General features: G+C 38.4%; 1 protein-coding gene across 1 annotated transcript; it reads left to right on the top strand.

Annotated features, from left to right (window-relative positions):
- The first annotated feature begins 1658 nt into the window (after positions 1-1658).
- On the top strand, positions 1659-14543 carry fbxo28 (F-box protein 28). The gene is made up of 5 exons (XM_051917351.1): positions 1659-1910; positions 4749-4858; positions 6291-6429; positions 10692-10887; positions 13335-14543. Exons 1-5 carry the CDS (start codon positions 1722-1724, stop codon positions 13805-13807), a joined length of 1107 nt encoding a protein of 368 aa, XP_051773311.1. The 5' UTR covers positions 1659-1721; the 3' UTR covers positions 13808-14543.
- Positions 14544-24529: the final 9986 nt, after the last annotated feature.

Raw genomic sequence — 24529 nt, 5'->3', positions numbered from 1 at the left:
CTTGTTCTTGAAGTTGTTTCACTCGTATATACATAACAATAGAGAAGACTCAGTTTCATGACAACTTTAAAACAAATCTCTCACGTATTTCAACAGGGCATCTTGCTTTATTAATATTCATTATGAATTTCTTAAATAACCCAACTTCAACAACATAAGGACAGATCCTTTGAGTGCATCGGATGGCGCTTTGTTGCTTGAGTGTTCAAGAATATTCCAGTATACAAATAAGTTTTCCTTCGATTCCTCCATCCTCGTTTTCTTCCCTCACTTTCTAAGGCTGGAGCTGAGATGCGAGGAAAGCAAATGAGGAAGCACAAACATGTCAGTGATCAGAGAGCCTGTCATGACACCTGAACACAGTCCATCTCTTCTCCAAACCGCTCGATCCCAGCAGACAAAAACATGTTCTAAGAACATTTTGGTAATGTTCCCATTAAGTTATAAAACATTATTTCTGAATGTTCAAAACATCCAGTTTTTTAAATGTTATAAAAAGTTTTTTCTTGGTTAAGGGAACATTCCATTGTATCATTCTTCAAACATCATGGGAACGTTACTTTCGAATGTTCTCTGAAAGTTCTGAAACAAGTAACATTTAAAAACTTCAGACAAAGATCCAACTGAAACATTTCAGAAAAAAGCAAACAAACAAACAAAAAACATGAACGACGTGTAAATAATGCTTTTGTGCTCACATTTGCCACTCTTTTTGGACCCAAGGAGAAAACATCTGAAACATCAAAACATGTTCTGGAGTTTGGGACCAGGAATCGTGGTTTGAGTATTTTATTAATTTTTTCATCATAGTATGTGGTGGTTATGCGCCGAATGGCATTCAGTCTAACAAATAAATAAATAAATAACAAGAGGAAAATCATTCAAAGGTGAGAAAAACAAATAATAACCCAGTGTTAGAGTACAATACAAAACTGCAATATATAATACAATATGCAAGAGGAAAAGCAACAATATCTTGATTGCTCACAAGTTTCAGCTTTACAATTGACATCATTTTTAAAATGAAAAAAGTAAAGTGGTTTGGACTAGTCAGACCATTTCATTTTAAGAGTTTGTATGTATGCAATGGAAAAATAATTCAATAAAATGGTTTCCTGTTACAAATAATTGGCAGCATTCAGATGGGTCATTCCGTGTCAAATCAACCAAATTTCGGAAACTTTCCCGGCTCAAATGTTTGATTTTTGTAAATATTTTATTCTGTACGAAGATAAATAGTGATGAAAGCCAAAATATGAAATGTCACAGATGTATATTTAGAGAATTGGTCATCTTTTCCTTTTCTGTCTTATTGATTGGAAATAAAGGTTCAGTCACTGCCTACTTTTTCTAGAAACCCTGTTGTGTTTGAAAGGTTGTTGGATGACCAAAAAAGGCTGTTTTTTTTCTTTAATGTAATGTTTATAAATGTAAGTGTATGAAAACAAAACTTATCTGTATTTAAAAGTATTCTTTGTAGATATTTTCCATGATTCAATTGAATGAATAGTATGAAACTGTCTAGCAAATTTGTTGGCATGACCTTTGTACTTTTAAATTTATTTGTATGCCTTGCTTTACTGTTATTATTATAGTTACGAATGTCATTATAAATGTTTATTTTGTTTATGTTCCGCGTCATGAGCCTGCAGTCCTCTTCACTTCCGGCCCGTGAGCTCAGTTGTGTGTCGTCACGTCCTGTGGTCTCGAGCTCGGAGAAGATGGCGGCTGTTGCAGTGAGCTCTGACGGAGGAGTCGCGCCGCTGGATTCGGACTCGGTGTCGCCGCGGCTTCCCTCTCCAGCGCCGGAGCAGCCGCACCAGAACAACGCGCTGCTGGGACTCCCGATCGTGGCGATCGAGACCATCCTGAACTTCCTGTCGTACGACGAGATCAGTCTGCTGCGGCTGGTGAGAAAAACAATGAGCTGGACTGCAGTGAAACGGGCTGCGTCTCAACACACAGTCTGCTCACTGCAGCTCAGCTGCGTGTACTGAGTGTGAATCACTGCATTTCCGGGCCTGATCCTGTGGAATCTGGATCCCGACACGGAATAAACATTGTAATTGCGACTCTTTAATTTCACAAATTTTGCCTTTTTTTCTCCCTCAGAATTGCGAGATATAAACAAGTCAGGATTGTGTGAGATAAACTTTTTCAATTGCAAGAAAAATAGTCAGAATTGTGAGATGAAAAAGTTGCAATTACCTTCATTTTATTCTGTGGCGGAAAAGACTGTGAGATGTAAACTCGGAATTCCGAGGAAAAAGTCAGAATTGTGAGATGTAAGTTCAGTTTATAACTTGGGATATAAACTCGCAGTTGTGGGATCAACTAAATTTGCAGTTATCTTTTTTATTATCATTATTTTATTTTTTATTCTGTGGTGGAAACAAGCTTCCATATGGTAGTCTTTTAAGTCAACAACAATCTTGAAAAATGTATTTGATGTATGACTGACTTTATTTGATTTTCCTGTTTTATAGATAAGGTTTTTATGGGTTTATTTTTTTATTCCTCTACTTAAAGAAAACTCGAAGTCTCCTTTAATGAGCTGACTACTTCAGCAGCAGTTTTGACTCATGTTTAGTCCAGCCTCAGTGAGATTTTAGACACACCCTGTGAATCTGATCATATACGTGTCGCTGCAGAGCTTGTACAGTAGCTCAAGTTTTCTGTTTTACTGTACATTATCATTTCTCCTGTTGCTACATTGTACTTGATTACAAAATATTTGATTGAGCTTCATTTGTTTTACATCAGATCATGGGTCAAACACATTTAGATGTCTGCATCAATAGAAATTTACAAAGCACATTAAATGCTAGTAAAACGTCTACTTTTAAGGTTTCAAATAAGTTTTGGGAGAATAAAATTTCAAAATGTGGGTGAAATAATGTTCCATTGTCACTTATATTTATGTAAAAATTGGAACAACATACTTATTCTGACCTGTACGTATTAAAATATATAAAAGAATAAGTGAGCATACTACATTTTGTGGCATTTTAAATGAGTAAAAAATTATTGCTGCTGACAAATGGGCAAAACCTAGAATACTGGCAAAGGTTAAAAATGTAAAATTGGCTTAAATAGATTTTTTGTTGTAAATATGCCTGACAAGATTGTTACACTGAATGACATTTTAGTGGGTGTCTTCTGTAAATCATGGTAAAAATGTATGATATTTAATTTTTGCTCAGAAAAAAACAAACAAACAAATGAATCAGGACCCATTCTGATGTATTTAAAAACAACAACAACAATTTAAAGCTGTATTACACTTATTGATTTGATGCTTGAAAACCCTTTTTTGTCTTTGACCCTCATCCAGCTGGTTTGTAATGAACAATTTTAAGCACGAAACCTCCTGTAGAATGTTTATGACGGGCTGAATATTTAATAATATAGATCTGGGGTACTATATACTATACCAGTGTCCATTATTATTTAGAGAATATTGTGTTACATTAAGTTTTTTTTCTACTCAATTTGCTTCTGTACTGTTAATGTAATCTAGTTTCAAGATATTTTAATTATTTATTTTAATCTAATTTATTAATTTATTTTAATCAGATTTTTCACTTTTTATTTTCACACTTTTCAAAAACTTTTCCGTGGAGCCCAGGTTGAAAATCTGATGGTTTTTATTGCTCAACAGCTGTTTTATTGAACAGATATATTGTCATGTGTTGCTCTCTAACAGAGTTCATTGTGAAGCGTTATCTGTTGTGAAGATCATTTCATTATGGTTGTTGTGCTGGAGTTTATTTTCAAGGAAGTTCCGGGTCTATTAAAGGATTAAGTTCACGTCTGAATTAAAATTCCCTGATAATTTACTCACCCCCATGTCGAAAAGAAATGAAGGTTTTTGAGGAAAACATTCCAGGATTTTTCTCCATATAGTGGACTTCACTGGGGTTCAACGAGTTGAAGGTCCAAATGTCAGTTTCAGTACAGCTTCAAAGAGCTCTACGTAATCCCAGATGAGGAATAAGAGTATAAGAATAAAATCATCGGCCATTTTCTAAGAAAAAATTAAAATTATATACTTTTTAACCACAAATGCTCGTCTTGCACTGCTCTGTGATGCTCCACACATTACATAATCAAGTTGGAAAGGTCAAGCGTGACTTAGGCGGAAGTACCGATCCAGTGTCTACAAAGTGAACGTACAAAGACTAAGTTAAACAAAAGGTAAATGATGTCGGACGATTTTGTTGGAGGAGAAAATGAGATGGAGTTTCTCACTCTACCGCAGTACTTCTGCTTACGTCACACATGATCTTTCCAACATGATTACGTAATGTGTGGAGCATCACAAAGCAGTGCAAGACGAGCATCTGTGGTTAAAAAGTATATAATTTTATTTAGAGAATAGTTTCTCTAGATAAGACTCTTATTCCTCGTCTGGGATCATGTAGAGCTCTTTGAAGCTGCACTGAAACTGACATTTGAACCTTCAACCCGTTGAACCCCAGTGAAGTCCACTATATGGAGAAAAATCCTGGAATGTTTTCCTCAAAAACCTTCATTTCTTTTCCACTGAAGAAAGAAAGACATGAACATCTTGGATGACATGGGGGTGAGTAAATTATCAGGAAATTTTCATTCAGAAGTGAACTAATCAGACTATCATCATGCTGGATGACAAAATAACCTTATAACAGTCATACGCTAGACGGTAGAGTGCATATTAAAAGTATGTATGGTACGTCATTTGAGACACAACTTTTCTTTTGTTGCAGGTGTGTAAACGCATGGATGTGATCTGTCAGCGCATGCTCAATCAAGGCTTCCTGAAAGTGGAGCGCTATCACAGCCTGTGCCAGAAACAGGTCAAAGCCCAGCTGCCGAGGTGAGACGCGTCACGTTAACCTCTGAAAACCTCTTCATTAACTCTTGAGACCAGATCAAGTTCTGGCTTTCTTCTGCAGAACACAAAGGAGGATATTTTGAAAAAAATCTTGGTAACCGAATATGGGCGAAAAAAAACAAGACAATAAAATATTTTCTTTGTGTTCCACTGAAGAAAGAAAGTCATACGGGTTTGGAAAGACATGAGGGCGAGTGAACATCACAGACATGACCTCATTCTTTGGGAAATGAGAGGCTTTTGCTGCGTTTTGCTTTTATACAAGTCATATTAAATCATCACATGTATTTCTATAGCGCTTTATACAATACAGATAATTTCAAAGCAGCTTCTCAGTAATAAACAGGACAATAACAGTGTAAAGGCCTGTTCACATCAAGGACGTAAACTATAGTGATAAAGATAAAGTTCTAAAATATAATAATAGTTAAAGTTCTTGGTGTGAAAGGGTTAATTATGAAAATTACAACTGTATAGCAGCTCTAAAAAAGACAATAGTGTCGTCATTCACCTCAACAAGTTTTGTTCTCATACAGTGTCAGTGCAGTCAAATGAGATTTAGGCAGTATTACGATTAAACTTTACCTCATGTAAACACAATATTTTGATCATGTTGGCGCATTTAAGCTCATAATCACAATAAAATATGTGGTGTATGTCGACTTTAATCACAATAAACAGGCATTTAAAGACTTTAATGGCATCTGTTCCACTCCAGCGAATGAACATGAATGACCTTTTCATGCGCAGGTTCATAAATATAGCAGTAAAGAAGGCGTCACATTTTTGGACTGCTGAAGAAACTGAGTTCATGTTGACAATGTTGCATGACATGAAAATAATACAGTATATTGATGGTCAAACACATCAGATTGAAGACACTTTTAGGTGCGTCACCCAAAAATCCAGTAAGCCCATAAAAATGTGTTTTACACTTGATGCAAGTAGATTAAAACAGTGTCCAGTGACACACTTACTGTGAGATCATCATCTGTGCTCTGCATATGCCGATGATGGCAGCGAAAATAACCACAATTCTTGGTGAATAATCAGACTAATGAAAAGTGCATGTAAACGGGACTGACGAGGTTTGATTGTGTAACATCTTACTGTGATTAAGTCCACTGGAAATAATCACATTAGTGGTGGTGCACATGATGTAAAGCTGGCCATCGACTCGCTCATTCCCTGCATATATAACCGGCTTCTTTCCACTTCTTTCCCGAATTAATTTTATATTCCGGTCCAGGTGAGTTATTGGTTCATATTCAGATCCGAAGTAGTGATGAGGCCCTCTCAAAGGCTTCATGTGTCCAAAAGTGTCTTTATTTCGCTGTCACTTCAAGTATCAGTTCCTCTAGTGATGTTCATGAATGAAAAGTGTGCATTTTTGACTAACTCTTTAACGTCTCAGGAGGGAATCGGAGCGGAGGAATCACTCGTTGGCGCGTCACGCAGACATACTGGCGGCGGTGGAGACGCGACTGTCACTGCTGAACATGACCTTCATGAAATATGTGGATTCAAATCTCTGCTGCTTTATTCCTGGAAAGGTACGTGTGCATTTGTTTTGTCTGCTAAATGCAATTAGAATCAGACGCTAAAAGATTGCGATCTCGATTCAAACACCCTCGCGATCTTATTCCTAAATGACAGCGATTGGGCTCTGTACGATCACAGTGAACGTTCAGGTCTGTGTTCTGATCCAGAGAGAGCAGTTGTCATGTATAAGGTTGAAACAGCTTCACAAACAGTTTTTCAGCCGCACAGTATCATTATTTCTGTCTTTCAATAATTCAGATTATCGCAGAAGTACTGGAATAAAGTTTATAGTTCAGATATAAACACTGATGTCTATTGTAGTGATCAAAAAAGAGTAAATCAACTTTTGAAAATAAAGATTGTATCATTACATTGTTACACCAGTAGGTGTCGACAAGTGACTGTTAAAAATGTATTTGGCATTGAATCATTCATTCAAACACTGATTCATTCAGTAATGAATCATGTGAAGTCTTTAAGTGAGTCATTGAGCTGTTCATTCAAGAGATTCATTCAAGTCTTTATGGGTGATTTTCAATTTTATCCAGAGTTATGCAGCTCTAATTAGAATTTAATTTCATCATTAAAGAAACTGAATGTGCTTTCATGCTGACTGCAGTTGAAGCACGTCTAAATCAAATATGATTGTGATATTCTGTCCATTATATATAGTACATATTCTTTAATTATTTGAAAATGGCTACCTATATCTGCGCAATCCATAAATGGACAAAATTACACAATCTTTGAAAGTTTATAGAATTAATGTCCAAAAATCACTAATCTCATTCCTCATCATAGAATAACAAACATGATAAACCATAATTACTGTAAGACATAATGTTTCTTTTCAGCTATTGAATTTGGTTCATTTTATTTCAAGTAACGAAATTAGTTTTGGTTTTAGTTAACTATAATATCCCTGAGCTGCATTACATTAAAGAAAATGAATCAGTTCACAGCTCTAATATTTGGATTATTTGTGGCTGAAGTGTCAAACGATTTTATTTTTAATTATGGGAATATTTATATTTGAAGTAATATTTACCCAGAGGATAGCATTTGCATGCATAATGCATATTCAATTGTTATGCACTAAAATGTTTACAGGTAATTGTACTGCTATTACTGATAAATAATTTTAAATGTTATTATTCACTGCAAACACACAAACGCTGCAAACAGTATTTCTAATTTTGAGAAAAGCCTCTGGCAATTCAGTCGTTTTTAGGTTGTAATAAAATTCCTACAACATCAGTCGAACTGATCCAGTCATTAGTCAGCTGAGATGGTCATTAATATGCGTCTTCTGTGGTCAGTTTTTAATGAAGGGAGATTCATGAGCATGAAATAACGAGCATGAGAATCAGGGTCAGGTTTGGTCAGTACTTAATGAATCCCAGGCGTATTTATTTTGATGTTTTATAAAGCATGATGAAAGCAGAATCAATCACCCCTTTTTTAATGACTGCTTACATATAAATTTAATTGAGTTGTCCAGACTGTTTTTGTAGAAACAAAATGTCAAACACTCTTAACTCTTTGCCCACCATTGACAAGTTTTTCTAGCAATCTGTGCGGTAGGAGGCGCTGTTACGCATCTTCTGAAATAGTTCTCAGCATCACTGGATCCAAAAACAAGCGAAGAAGATGATCTGTGCAAACCAGAAGTGGATAGAAGTTGTAAAATAATGCGATCATCAAACATTCAACAGCATATAAGTCAAAACATCCTAACGTTACTGTAGAAATGTCGAACCCATGAAGAGGAAACGACTGAAGCTTTGGAGGTGTTGATGGACTCGATCTAAACATGATTTTTTTCAGCTTTTTGTTCAAAATGTTGTTTATTATGCAGCTTACCCACATTCAAGTGTTGTTTTGTTTGTTTAAAAGCAGAGGCTCTGTTCTTTCTTTTGTTATGTTGACTGCTTGCATATTCACACAACAAAATATTCTGAGGGCCAAGTAAGTTTTGTGAATATGATCAAAAATGCTGCTGTTGGTTAATAAACGCTGTGGTGGAGAAAGAGTTAAAGTTCCACACAGTCAACAGATGCAAACCTCCAATGATATGTAAAACTGACAGGAGTTTCTTGTGTTTGTTTTCAGCCCTGAAAGGGTTTGTTCACGCGACAATGAAGGGCTCATCTCAATCACCAGGCGTGCATCTGTATCATCTTTAGTCATCTGACAGTAATCTAAGTTATAAAGAACACTGTGATTGTGGTGATCTTGTAGGGTGTGTCGTAGTTAAGAAATCTTTCTTGAGGAAATGCAAAAACTCAAAAGGGATTATGCAAAAGTCTACAAAGCATGAAGGGCATTAGGCCTGAAGCAGAGAATGCAAATCGGAAGTATTTGTCATTTGTGTGACAGAAGAACAGTGATGTGATTTGCTGTCATCGGGTTTAGGAGATGTATGTTAAATGTTTATCTTAATGTTAGTTCTCAATATATGACAGAATAATCAAAATGTTTGGGAAAAGCCCTACAACGAGCACAGCAGACCTAAAGTTCTTGGTTTGCAGTCAGTTTTTGTCAGAAAAATCACAGTTAGTGCTCACTTTGGTTTGGAGGGAATGCTTCTGTGTTAAAGAGAGTTTCAAGTGCACTTTCTGATTTGTCAGGTGTCATAAATTACTTGTGCAAATTTGAGAACTCTTGGCATTCATTCTGTTTAATAAGTAGAACTAGGTTAATGTAACATGAGTCCAGCCCGCTTCAGTAATGACACTGGAGGATCGTCCACACCGCATTGTTCACTTTAGCTCTTGTGGGTTTCTGTTAAACCTCCGATTTCCAATGGCTGTTTTTCCACAAATGCTCTTAACTGCCCTGTTTTTAAGAAAATAGCATTAGTTGGTAAGTGCTGTATGAGCAGAACCCCAGTCGACAAGTTTTAGACTATTCTAAAGGTCTATTTTTAGAGGCCTCTATTGTATCTGATAGTATTCTTAATCTTTATTATTATTCCTCCCCAGTGGGAGTCTATGGCAGCAGAACATGGGAAAATGATGAAAATTGGCACACTTGTAGTGATGGTAATGAATAGTAATCTGACCAACTTTGGGGTCTCTAGGACCAACTCTATAGCGCCACCACCAGTTCAAACATTCACTTTTCAAACTTTTGAACCCTTTGATACAGAACAATTAAACTTAGTACACCTGATTCCTCCCTTCATGATGATCACATTCAACATCAAGACTCCACCCATCACAGCAGTGGCCATTTTGTCCAGTTCTTACTAAAATTGGCTCAGATGATCTTCAGTCCGAGCCACACAGAAATGATGATGTCACAAACTTGATGTCAACCCAAAATTGGTTCAGAGGCTGATCTCGGCAAAACTTTGATCAATAGTAACGGAACTTGGAACGCTTCGTCAGAGCCATGATCTGAGGGCCTAGTTTGGGAACAGCGCCACCTACAGGTCATGAGATCTGAAAAAAATGGCTATTTTTGCTCATAACTTTTAAATAGTTTGTCAGAATCGTGATCTTGGTGTCTATGGATTCTTTATATCAAGCCGAACACATGGATACCAATTTTGCTAGGATCAGCTGAACCATCGGCCCGCCGTTTTGAAATTTAACATAAATTGCAATATCTGTTAAAAAAAATGACACATCAGGATCATCATCAGCATGTCCTGAAGGTACCTGAGAAGTTTGAACACAGCCACCACCAGCATTTTTGATAATTTCACAAAATTTTCATGGCCCCCAGAATATTTTATTGTATGAGTATCTGAACATGCAATATATCTTGCAAAAAACTTTTATTCTAGCTTCATGCATTCTTTTTTTATCAACACTTGAATGTGGGTAAGTTTCATTTAAAAAAACAAAAACAAAAAAAAACAAAACATTTTGAACAAAAAGCAGAGAATCAGCTTTTTTTTTTTTTTTTTTTTTTTAAAAAACGACAATGTGTATAAGCAATGCTTTTATTGCTTGTTTCTGCTCCTTTTTTTGCCTGTTTTGATCCAGAGATTCTGTACTCTTTCAGAAGGTGTAATACCGCCCCCTACCTTTATAACAGTGAAAACACAGAAAACCAGAAAATTCCTGTCAGTAGCAGAGAAAGAGTTAAACATGCTATCAATTCATGTTAGAAACTTGACTTAGAAACATGCTTCCCTAGCAACCACATAACACCCAAAACACCCTAGCAACTGCATAGCATCAATTGGTGATTTGCTCTTTATTAATTAAAAGACCCATGTGATTTGACTGTTGTTTTCCTCTACCCAATCTGCCTCCTGTAGGTGATCGATGAGATTTATCGTGTTTTGCGGTATGTCAACTCCACACGTGCTCCGCAGCGAGCGCATGAGGTGCTGCAGGAGCTGCGGGACATTTCCTCCATGGCCATGGAGTACTTTGATGAGAAGATCGTCCCCATCCTGAAGAAAAGGCTTCCCGGTGCTGATCTCTCCGGACGTCTGATAGGATCCGCTCCAGGTACGACTGTCATTTAAAGAGCCTCAGTGAACTAATCTTGAAATTTTTATTTATTTATCCAAAACTCAATAGAAAATATAGGGAAATACACAAAAATACAATGTAGAGGACTCAATATACTCATGACGAAGTTCTTTTTCACTCTTCGCTTAGGGGTAAAAAGTTTAAAATACTTCATCAGCGATAAACTGTTAGCGAACATCCTGACAGCATCCATGTTTAGATGAATAGATAAACATATGTAGAATGTTTTTACTCACGTCTGAACAAAAGAAATGAACCAGAGAAGATTTACACCTCAAAGAAGGCGGGGCCTCAGAGCCACACCCACCCATTACATCATCGCCCCGGACCAGTGGTAGTTCTGAGCTGTTTACCAGCCGGAGAGAACTTTATGGACAGGCTGTTTCGAACTCCAGATGAACTTCGTTTTGGCCTGATTTTGTTCGAAATGACGTCAAACCAGTTTGTTGACATCATTAATTGCATTACAGTATTTAACCACTTATTACAAAAGGATCTGATTTATACCCTTAACAGCGATAAATCCTGTACATTTCCTATATGAAAAAAAAGAGTCAAAAAGAATAAAAAAATAAAGAGACACCCAACAATCAAACAAGCAAAGAAACCCGCTACCAAAACATCACTAACCCAACCTTCAGGTAATGTCTGCTGCAAGCCACTTCATAGCTCGTCTTCATTTTATTCCTCTGAACAGAAACTGGTCGTATAGTGGAATACTCAATCCAATCTCTCCATAGTAGTGAAAACAAACGAGACTTTAACCTTAGATGTTAAGGCATAGAGGAGCTTCTCCAATCCAAAAATATCCATACAGTCTACACTAGTAGATAAAACTGGTTGCAGCCATTTTCTTATAATTGCTTGATATACAGTAGACAACATTTGAAGTGGATCAAAAAAGTTCATCAAAGTTATCCTAAGAACTAAGTTGTCCTAAGAAGAAGGTTTTAGGACAACTTTGATGAACTTTTTTGATCCACTTCAAATGTTGACTACTGTAGTTACGATTCTAAACAGGTATTTGTTTGGAAAATCCCTGCAAATCACCTTGAAACTGAAAGGAATTTGAATCTTGAGAATAATTTCCAGATGTCAACTAACTGATCTGTGCTGTGTTTCTCAAAAGCATTGTGAGTTAAGTTGATCGTAGAGATCATTGGTGCCAATGAGATGCTTTTGAGAAGTGCAGCCCTGTGCAGTTAATTTTTAATTTCTCTGACACTAAATGCCACAGTTGTGTTCATGCAGTTGATCAGTAAGCAGAGCATGAAGTTGACTCTGGCTTTCTTCTGGATCATTTTCCAAAAACACCACTAGTTTTTTCTTTCTGTTAAAGGGTTAGTTCACTCAAAAGTGTAATTTTCTGTCATTTATTACTCACCCTCATGTCGTTCCACACCCGTAAGACCTTCATTCATCTTCAGAACACAAATTAAGATATTTTGATGAAATCCGACAGGTTTTTTATCCTCAGTTGAAAGCAAAAAAATGACCACATTCAATGTCCAGAAAGGTAATAAAGACATCGTTAAAACAGTCATGTGACTGCAGTGTTTCAATCTTAATGTTAGAAGCGCCAAGGATAATTTTTGTGCGCAAAAACAAAAAAATAATGACTTTATTTAACAAATTTTTCTCTTCTCTGTCATTCTGTTAAGTAGTTGGCGCAGTGCTGCATTTCCGTGTTTACGTCAGAACGCCGGCTCATTATTGGCCGGCTCCTGCTTCAGCATCGCACGCATGCGTCGTGCTGATCACTTGAACGGTGTCGGCCAATAATGAGCCGGCGTTCTGACGTAGAACCTGGAAGCACTGCAACGACAATAGCGTAGCAGAATGACGGGGAGAGACGAATTTGTTGAATAAAGTCGTTATTTTTGTTTTGTTTTTGCACACAAAGTATTCTCGTCTCTTCATAACATTAAGGTTAAACCACTGCATCACATGACTGTTTTAACGATGTCTTTACTACTTTTCTGGACATTGAATGTGGTAATTCCGTTGCTTTCAATGGAGGATAAAAAAAAATTTTAATTTGTGACTATAACACATCAAAAACCATTGTAATGGAGTGTGTTTGTCACTCGTGGCTATTTTTGGTAAAGTGCCTAAACAAAATCCCACCAGAACCTTAATTTTTGTGACATCAACTTCAAATTTGGAACGCAACTTGGTTAGACATGGCTTTAATTTTCTACCAGTTTTAGAGTCCAAATTATTTTTAAAAATATTTTAGTATAAAATAAAATATTTGCATTACAGTTAACTTAAATTTTACAATTTTTTTACACTTTCATATTTTGAAGTGCTTCAATTTTTTTTTTTTTTTTTTCATTCTTAGGGGGGGTTAAGAGGTTAAACTGTTTTAAATGGCAGCGTTTTTGAACCATATGGCTCTGTCTCACCCCTCTATCTCACAGTGGCCGGTCCCTCTACCTCTCTGACCACCATGTCCTTGTTGGCCAAAAACACTCCGTCACGCTCCGAGATGACGAAGGTGCAGCAGCAAGTGAAGGTGAACGGGGCGTCCATGGCGGCGCTGCGGCGGGAGATGCAGGAGGTGCGTGTGAAGCAGCTGGAGCAGCAGAAGCAGCTGCAGGACCAGGAGCAGAAGCTGCTGGAGCAGTCGCAGGTGATCGGAGAGCAGAACGCGCGGCTGGCTGAGCTGGAGCACAAGCTCAGGGAACTGATGGACAGTGCGGTGGGCGCCGGAGCTCCTGCGGTCGCCTCCAGCTCCTCCTCCACCCCTGCGGCGGCCGTGTCCTCCACCTCCTCCGCCGCGAGCCTGGCCGCCTCCGCAGCCGCCGAGGGCGAGAACGGCCTGTGTCTCAAACGGCCCCGCAAGTGCTCGGACCTCCCACGTCACTCCAAACGCCTGCGTAGCAAGAAATAGAGGGACGTTCTGTCTGTATTTGTTTTTTTTTTAAGTTTTCATTTTGCTTCCTTAAAGCTATATCATTTTTTCCAACTTACGATGACGCGAGTATCACGCGGAGAATGGGGAATTGAAACGAGAGGGGTATCTTTTTGTTTTATCAGACACGTATTACACTAATATGCGTTGACTTCTGTTTCTAAAGGTCGAGCATTTGCCTTTTAATGTTTACCCAACCTTCATGCCAACATTGACCCGAGGAAACATTGCGAGAAGCTTTAGTCAATCAGCCGCAAGAACATTTGAGGAAAACGTGAACCTGAAGACACTGCGATGTGGGAGCGTAGCTTCTTTGGCTCTCAGCGGTAGTCCCATCCATAAGTAGGTTCAGTTGTGTACGAAGTTTCCAAGTTAAGACTTAGATCCCCTTCTTGAAATGGAGAACGCGAGGTGCTCGACACCTGACTACTAAGTTATATTGTTATATAAATGGTAAATATCAGCTTTGTTCTATGTTCTAAGAGTGAAATATTTCATCTGAGATGTGCCTCGACAGTATGAGCAAGTCAGTGGTCTTGCAGACGTCTGCAGTTGTAGCATACATGATTATATTGTTTGTCTAAAGATCATCCATCACTGAGGATAGTGTCTTGTAGGTGTCAATGCCATGTTGTACCTGCCACTGTTTGTAGGTGTATAATTTACTGCAAATAGATCTGTGTCAGTGCAATAAAAATTGTGGAAAGCCTTGTTACTAGGAAAGTAAATCATTATTGTTCAAGTTCGTTTATGCCTCTAAGGCACTTTTTTTTAGTAACCTTAAACGTTTACGTCGTCATTCCAGCTGCACAGTTATGTAGCAAAGATTCAGTGTGATCCTGAAGCACAATATCACCTTTCGTTCTTAACTCCGCTGCTCAAACCAGAGAGATCTGGTCTCGACTATATGAGGAATGAGTTTGAGCAACAGGTGAGGGTCATATTTGATGCTTTTACTTCAACATTGTTGCATATCAGGCATATTTTCACATCATAATTGACACCGGTCCCATTGTTGATGTGCTGTCAGCACGTTTTGGGGTTGTGATTGCGAACATGCTGACTTGAGGAACTGTAGATACAATTTACAAGATTTGCGGTTTATATGTTAGAGGGAGATAAATGGGAGGTTTGTGATCAGGATGAGACGAGCCAGATTAGTACGGAAGCTTGTTTCAGCCACCGAATCAAAAATAACTTTTATCTCTCAATTCTGACTTTTTTCTCAATTTCAAGTTTATATCTCACAATTCTTTTCTCAGAATATAAACTCGCAATTGTGAGGGGAAAAAATGTCAATTTCAAAATATAAATGTACAATTTAAAGAGTAATTTTGACTTATTTCATAATTCCCTTTTTTTCTCGAGAATTCCAAGTTTCTGGCAATTCTCACTTTTTCTCGCAACCGAGTTTAACTCAATTCTCACTTTTTTCTCAGAATATAAACTTGCAATTGCAAGGGAAAAAAAGTCAGAATTGCGAGATATAAACTTCCAATGAAAAAAGATAATTCTGACTTTTTTCTCTCAATACTGACTTTTTTTTCTCCTAATACAAACTCACAATTGTGTGAAAAAAGTCAGAATTGTAAGATTAAAGGCTGCAGTTAGTTTTTTTTATTCAGTGGTATAAACACGCTTCCATAGATTAGAACCTGCAGCTCTGTGAACTTATTGCCAAAAATCATGCTCAATATGTTTTAAATGATTTCCTGAATCATTACAATTCTTACAAGCTGTTCTCCTAGAGCTGCAGTGTGTCTTTCTGTCATTAAATTAGCGCAACAAACAACTGCAAAAAAAATGTTTTTAATAATGAATCGTTTTCTTTCATTGTTTGGACAAACGGGCACAAACTCACCATCAGCCTGTGAATGCTTTACTTGGTTGTCTCTGCTCATTAAACTAGCACACAAGGAAGTGTTTCAACACTGGGGGGGAAATACTATAAAAAAAGACACTATACAACTTTACCAGAATGTAAAAATGAAAATGCATTGTGTGCATATTTCTGCTCTGACATCCAGGGATCCACTGTACTGATTTCACTTCGCAGCATGTTGTGAGTGAAACCTGAGCTGATTTTAGTTTAACCTTGGCTCTTTTACAGAGCAAATCTGCAGTGTTTTCATGCATTGACTGCAATGAGTGAAAGGAACTGACAATAAAAATAAAGTAATTGTTAGATAATATACAATAATAAAATAACATATGATATAAAATCGCAATTGTACAATATAAATCTGTAATTACAAGAAATGGTTGCAATTGTGAGATACAAAGACACGGTGTGAGAGATAAAATAATGGATAAGCTATTTTAAATAGATGGGTTTTTAACAGCTGCTCAATGTGGAAGCATTTCTGACGGTAACAGGAAGTGCGTTCCATAGCCTAGGGGCTGCAAAACAAGAAATTCTCTCACACACAGATTTTAATCTGCTAAAAGGCTGCTGAAGAGAGAGAGAATCAGCAGAACGGAGAGAACAAGGTGTGTACAGGCTTACTAAAGTCACATATAAGAAGGGGCCAATCCATGTGAGAGTCTTAAAATCAGTACGTTATTTAACTGGAAGCCAACGCAAAGTGATCACGTTGCAAGTGTATTACCAAGCAGGGTAACACTTTATTTCGATTGTCCACTTTAGAAATTATACTAGTTATAATATACTGTTATAAGTATCTTGTGAACTAACTGTCATTAGACTGTTAGTAGACAGTTAGGTTAGGGTTTGGGTTTGTGGAGCATATCGTTAGTAGAACATCTAAAGTGGATTATCGAAATAAAGTGTAACCCAAAGCAGTCTCCACTTACTTACAGCATGTTCACTGTAGTATTTTTCAGGACTGTGTCTGTTTATTAAAAATGATTGTTTTAGCAGGTAATGTTTTTCCTATGATGTTCTTCCCTCCCTGCATCTCCTCACATCCCAGAAAGCCAACATGAACGAAGTCTGATCATCTGTGATATGAACACAGTTTTTTTGTAATTTCCTTATGAGATTCTTAAGGCTGTGACTCACCAAGCCGACGGTCGGCCAAAGTCAGGCCGTCATCCTCGCAGCTTCAGAAACGCTTAACTAAACTAGAACCATAAACAAAGGCACTTTTCTTAAAATAAAATCTTGTCATTCTCTTATCTGCATTTCCCCTCGTGTACTAATGTAAGTTATGTTTTAAAGTGCCCCTCGTATGCTATTCTAAAGGTTCCTAATGTTTTGGAGTCTCCTACAACAGGTTGACATGCATCCAATGCCAAAACCACTTTAATTTGGTCATCATATCCTTTGCAGCATCAGCTCTTTTATCTCAGTGTTCGAAACGGTTTGATCAAGGGTTCAGTCTCTCTAAACCCCGCCTTTTTGAGAGCTGCTCTGCTCTGATTGGTCAGATGGCCCAGTCCGTTATGATTGGTCAGAAACCAAACACTCATTATCATATCTGAATCTCAGCTCTTGATACACATTGAGACGAACAGTAACGATGGCGTCGGTTTTACCGTATCAATCTCATCAAAGTGGATTTGCTTTGGCAGCAGAAAACAGCGTCTACTCGACATGAACAACACGAACCAAACTCTTCCAGTCTCAGATACAACTACAGTGATTGAGGGCGGGGCAAAGCAGACGCTGTTCAGCCAATGAAGACCAGAGGAGGGAATTATGCTAATTTGTTACAAACCTACCTTTAAACTTGACGTATATTATGAATATTGTTTGCTCTTATGAAATTTGCTTGGGATGTTATAAGTCAATTTGGATAAATTATATTTAAATAATATTAAATTATCTTAACTTCTCCTCTGAGATGGTGGGCAGATTCTGTATACAGCAACAATTTGAGACATTTGGCTGAAAAACTGGCATCTGATGCCTAAAGACTTCGACATGACAACACTAGAGACTGTTAGAGACGTCTTGGCTTCACTGAAGCATTAAGTGGAGAGAAGAAGCCCACACTGTCTTCTGTGCCGCCCCTGAAATGGAAACTACTTCCCTTTCTGACACTGAAGGCCGGAGAATAACTCGAAGAGAGAAAAGGAGAGAGAAAACGTTCTGGTTTTCACATCGATCTGTGACAAGAATTGTAAACCAATGTTTTTTGTTTATGTAAAGAGGCAACGCACAAATAAACTCATATGCGCCTTAGAATGAAAGAAGAATAAAGATTGACAGCAAGATTTATACTGTGGATGGGTGGTTTGTCACAGTTTGTTTTAGTAGTGTTTTTTGAACTGATTATTTTTGCTTTCACCATTGTTTTGTCTCAAGATGCACACCAGTAATGATGTTTTCTATTCCATTCCGGGTTTTTATGAGCACCATCAGACCAACAGCATTAACCTAATCGGGCTTAACCCACGCAATTCTCATTTATACTTACTCAACTCCAGGACTAACTAAGCCAAATTTAAGCCAAATTTTAACTAGTACACATTAAGGCCTAATCCTGGCTTAATCCAAGCCTTGTCTGTGAAACCGGGCCTTAGTGAACCAAAGAACCAGGTCGAAATCCATGAATCAAACCTACAGGCAGAGCTTTTCTTTATTCGTTCATTTGAAAAGTTCGATTCAGTTCAATTCTTTAAACCGGTTTGACTGGTTTCCCGCTTAAAAGAACAATTCGTTCAAGAATCGACCATCACTTCTTCAAAGAGCATGTTAAGAATCTGCAGCAGTTCGACACAGCCCGTTTTAAGATACACGAAATGGATCAAATAACAATGACCATCATGAAGCTGAAGCTGAATTGACTTCAGGGGGATCTTGCTGAATGCTTTGATGAGTCCCAGGGTGTGGCAAGCCAAATTCTGCCTTACTGTACTGACAAAATGGAGGAACACATGAGAGTGTCTCCAGACCTAAACCCTATTGAGCATCTGTGGGGCATCCTCAAACAGAAGGTGGAGGAGCACAAGGTCTCTAACATCCACCAGCTCCGTGATGTCGTCATGGAGGAGTGGAAGACGACTCCAGTGGCAACCTGTGAAGCTCTGGTGAACTCCATGCCCAAGAGGGTTAAGGCAGTGCTGGAAAATAATGGTGGCCACACAAAATATTGACACTTTGGGCCCAATTTGGACATTTTCACTTAGGGGTGTATTCACTTTTGTGGCCAGCGGTTTAGACATTAATGGCTGTGTGTTGAGTTATTTTGAGGGGACAGCGAATTTACACTGATATACAAGCTGTACACTCACTACTTTACATTGTAGCAAAGTGTCATTTCTTCAGTGTTGTCACATGAAAAGATATAATAAAATATTTACAAAAATGTGAGGGGTGTACTCAATTCTGTATTAACTATTAAGCAATACTCTGAAGTATATAGTTGCCATTGCCCCCTGTGGACTTAAGTTCATCATTGCAATACTTATGACTTCTTTTCTTTACAAGAGATGTTAGGCAGAATGTTAGCCTCTGTCACCATTCATTTTCATTGTAAATTTTGTCCATACAATGAAACTGAGTGGTGAGTGAGGCTAACATTCTTCCTAACATCTCTTGTGTTCCACAGAAGAAAATAAGACATAAGTATTGGAATGACATGAGCAATACTTATGTCTTATTTTCTGAGCAAACAACGACAGTTTTCATTAATCAGTTACCAGTTACCTAAATCCTTAATGCAGTCGGATTATCATTAACAGCACTTGCTCGCACGTCAGTCTACTTACGGTAAAGCTCAGGTCTTCCACAATCAAATTCAGCTACAATTTTTTTAAAGCATATGGGTAAAATAAAAATATTTCAGATTAGATTTAAGCAGCTTACATTGCTTGCCAGAGTACAGTTCTGTCAAATGTTTGCAGTTTTTGTACAAAAAAAAGGACAATTGACTTCCAGCAGCTTTGAGGAGTTTAAATCAGCAATATTTTTGCCCTTTTACAAAGTCTTGATGTTTTTATTTTGGGCTCTACTAGAACAGCTTGAATGTTGATTATTTTCCTCATATTCTCCATTGTTGCAGCTCCTCTCTTCCCAGTCTGTCAGTAACGCTCTGTTTAGTTCCTGTCTCTATGAAGCCCCTCCTTCTGAAAAGCACAATGTGCTCTGATTGGTCAGCTGGAGCAGTGTGTTGTGATTGGTCAGGGGAAATGCCCCGCCCCTTACCATAACCGCCAGTTTCAACACACTACTAACTCAACCAGGCCCCGCCCCTTTATTCTGTGTATGAATTATTTAAATGAGGAATATTGTGAAGAAAACTCAAGATGGAGGCGTTTCAGGGAGTTCAGAAACACTGACACTGATATGGAGAAGAACTCCTGCTGGAGGGACTTTGAAACTTTGCAGAGCTTTTTTCATGCTCAAACGGCAACATTACACACTACAGATAGATGAACATGGGAAAAATGCATAATAGGTCACTGTAGGCATACCCTAACATACACGTAAAAACCAAAGTATACCTTGAGCTTTAAGCTCAATGCATAATTTGGTGTCACTACACAATAAACAGGGCTGAAAAATTCTCTAAAAGTGTAAATCAACAAAAAAGGGTACAAAAGTAGTTCTCAATGCAGAGTCTCACTCCAAGGATTTCTTCAGTCAAATGGCACTCAAGAGATAGGCTTCCTGACTGACAGAGATCAAACCAATCAGTGTGAGGTAAAATCAATTAAATTCTCAACAACCTCCAGCCTTGCACATATAAATCAAGGATTGTACTGACAACCATCACTAGTGTTCTCCTCTCCACTGCCTGATCTGTGCAGTTACAGCCTTGGTTGGTTCTTACTCTGCTGAACTTCAGGCTCTTCTGCTGCTCTGTGCTGGTTCACAAGTGCAACTCTTGATTGCAGGCAAATCTTTTTAACAAGTCTTGTCAACCGGTCTAGTCAGTTCAAACCTCAGCACACCACACAATCCAAACGTGCACACACCCTGCACACCACACAATAATAGTGCTGAACATGACCCTTAAGGTATTATGAGTATTACAGCTATGTGTGAAAAAGGCACAGCACACCAAAATCAAAAATTCATACCATCTGTATAATGCTTTGTAGCCTCAGGGCTCGGACATCTTGCTATCAGTTGTTTCCACTGTCGGACAACAGTGAGCATGCTAGTGCATGCTTGATTGCGCTTCCTCTGGGCCGAAGGCCAAGGGATTTGTGGCGCTCAGATTACCTTGGTTCAAAGAGTTCTTGAGGTGCGGTCATGGTCAAATGAGTTTATATGAGTTAGAAGAGGGTCAGCAACAATGCTCAATTCATAGATAACATCATCATTTAAGACATTTCAAAACTCAAGACTTTCAAAAACCAGCAAGTGTTTGAAATAACATCCAGTTGCGATCTGATATGGATTTTGATCACAGTACGAGGCAGAAATACTGTATATAATTTATAGATTTATATGCAATCAGGGTTGCCAGGTTTTAACAACAAAACCCGCCCAATTGCTACACAAAACTAGCCCAAACGTGTTTCAGGGCCCTGCAATCATGCCCCTGCGGGGTCCATGCTGGCTTTTTGTGGGCTAGGGCCAGCCCACACCAAACCTAAACAGGCCCAGTGTGGGAAATCGTGTTCCAGGGTGTAAAATCCACGTTTTGGTTCCCCTGGTAAAATTCACATTCCAGGGGATAAAAATCATGTTATTTGGGGTCGCTTCAACCCGCGGACATGAAAAAACATCCCGCGGCAAAAGTGTTAAAGTTGCCCAATTCCTGCTGGAAAACCGTGGACTTGCAACACTGTATGCAATGCTAAGTCCTATGTTAACCATGTCCATAATAAATACACATTATTCTTAGAAAGCAACCAGAGACAGCTTGAAGAACATTGTCTGCCACTGTCGTCTTTGGCTTGCTTAATGGGAGCTTAAAGACAATCCATATTCGAGGTACTAAAGATGACCCCTCTGACTCTGGGAGTCTAGGAAGTCCTGAACAGAACAGACTGGACAGGAGCAACAGTGGAGGAGGAACATCAGCCTTAACAGACTCTGTGATGGAGGAGAAGAGCGGTGAGGATTTAGAAGTGAAACATGGAAGGCTGGATTGATTCTGTATTGGGGATGTAACTGGATTAACTTGTTCTCTAATGATGAATGGACCAATCAGGTCAAAAGCCCTGATATCCCGAGTGGAGAGCCAGATCTTCTACCTGGGCTGGTACATTGAATGTGTTTGGGTTCCCAAACCCTCTCGCTCTCTTGGAACCAGTGGCTGATGGCATCAGACATGACATCAGATGATTCTCTGGACCAGGGCTGGAAGCGGAATGATGTTAAGCCCGCAGTGGTTTTGCATAGGGGATTCTGTGCATATTCTGCCCATGGAAGGAAGCAGATACAGCTGTTTTGCTGGTGATGGCAGCATGTCTTCAGGAATGTCCTCATCTCCTGGATCTTGTGTTCCGTCTACACATTCGTTTTATGATAGTATCCTGAAAAGAGGCTGATTGACACACCTAGGAGGGAGAATCGCAGTATTGTCTGTTCCATCATGTCTTCCGAAGTCCTTGATGGAATATTGGAACAGTGCTTCCATGATCTCTAGAGCAGTGGGTAGGCCTTTAAATGGTGTCAGACGACATGCATTGGAAAACCTGTTGACTGCCACTGATGCCTGCTAGCAATCCTATACCTTTAGCAATCCTATACGATCATTACAAATCACTGTATGACATGGATCTAATAAACTTTAGTATGACATGTATGTAGAGTGTACGATGATGACAATTTTGCAAATGGAGCTTGAGGGCAGTAGTTTTAAGTTGTACCACCATGTCGCATTGATCAATACACCATTTCATGTTGCATTTTTATTGGCTAATCAATTGCAAGACCGTTCTCACTGTACGAGGAGCCACAACCACAGAAATGACCACGATTGGTCATCTTTCATCTGGGACAGTCCAAAATAATACACTGTGTACTAACTAAGGTACATCACTAAGGCATAACACACAAAATCCACCCGTAGATAGGTGTGACCAAGGGGTGACAAGGAACAGACAGAGGCAGGAGTTTCTAGCATGAAGACATCAAGGGGATTTGAAGAGGAATGAAGAGGATCAAGGAGGGCATGATGGAGTTGTGCCGCGACATAGGTGCATTCTAGCAGAGCGGGGTCGGCATTGTTTGCTTTTGCGATTTCATCGTCCAAAATGCTGGGTTTGTCCATATTTGACCGGAACATGGGTTGAAACAACACAGCATTTTTTACAGTGCAGGTCCATTGGATGGGAATGGCGATGATGAAAGGTGGAAGAATTATTTTAGGGATAAGAGCCGGGAACCTCTGGAGAATAAAGCTGGTGGAGCACATCAGCTTTGATGTTCTTTGACCCTGGATGATAGGTAACCATGAATTGAATTTGGGTAAACAACAATACCCACCGGGCCTAGTGAAGAGTTCAACCACCATGCCTCCCTGAGATACTCAAGATTCTGATAATCAGTCACTACTTGAAAAGGATGGCGGGAACCCCACTCCTCTAGCGCCTGCTCAATGGCCAAAAGCTCCTGGCTCATAATTTTGCTCCACCAGAGGTAACTTCTTAAAGAAGGCACAAGGATTTTCCTGCCGGGAGCAGACTGGTGGCACGTTCCCAAGCTCAGTGAGGTCGTAATTGGGTCGCTCACTGAGGGCTGAACACGCCATAGAATAACGGGTAGGCTGAGGATTAGTGGGACAGATTTCACTCACTGGAATTTCAATGGATGTGGCACACACCTACACCTGACTGGTCAGTGCCTGATTATTTTTGGAAGTCTCATAATTATCTGATTATCTTTGGAAGTCTGCTGCCTTGGACATGTGAATTTACAGAGCCATAGTGAAAGCCTTGTAGAAACATCAGGGAGAGTTTTGTTCACTTACACTCACTTGTTATCAACTGTAATTACTTTCTAATGAGGCTTTTCTCTTTTCAGTTGATTTTAAGAAGCTTTTGCATTGATTATATTTTGCAGCCTGTGTGGTTTTTAATCAGCACATTACTGCACAATTTGTTTTTATTAATTTCTTTTTTTGATTGAGTAAAAATACTTCACATGACCTCAGTTACTTGCTGAATTTTATTATATAATGTTTGTACTATAGAATTTAATCTCATGAACTAATAATTAACGATTAATAGAAGCCAACGTGTTTCATAACTATTCGACTACATTATGTTATTGTGCGATTCTCTGGTTATTTTAAAGATTTAATCCTTGATGTCAAATAGAATGCCGTCTTATCCTAGTCATTTCTCAATAATAGTTTCTCTACAAGTAACAACACAATTTCCCCCAAATTACAAGCCCAAAGTAGTTCTGGAGCTATTTTAATATAAAATAAATTACCTGTTTTCATCAATTGTGGCTACACCGCTGAGCTCCAGAGAGACAAATTATTGAGTGAGTTTAGCTCTATAGATAATAAAAGTGTATATAAAAACAATTTGTGAACACATGCATCAATTAGTTTTGTCAACTGTTTACTGTGGATAAAAGTCTTTGAAAGAAAATAAATTCCGCCACACAAGAAAAAAAAATCATGCTTATGTAAATCAAGTTATGTGGTGTTGTATATTAAATTGTATGTTGTATACTTTTTGTATTGAACTGATTATTCAATAGAAAAAATTTTGTTCACAAAAAAACAAAATTTGACTTTAAAGTTAAAGTTGACTTTATGACATACTAAGTCAGAATTATGAGATGAAAAGTATCAAATTATGACTTAAAAGTAATAATTACGA

Source organism: Ctenopharyngodon idella, chromosome 13 (genome assembly GCF_019924925.1).
Source record: "Ctenopharyngodon idella isolate HZGC_01 chromosome 13, HZGC01, whole genome shotgun sequence".
Classification (NCBI taxonomy): Eukaryota; Metazoa; Chordata; class Actinopteri; order Cypriniformes; family Xenocyprididae; genus Ctenopharyngodon; species Ctenopharyngodon idella.
Note: the sequence above shows the minus strand (reverse complement) of the source record. Positions and strands in the feature narration are given on the sequence as shown.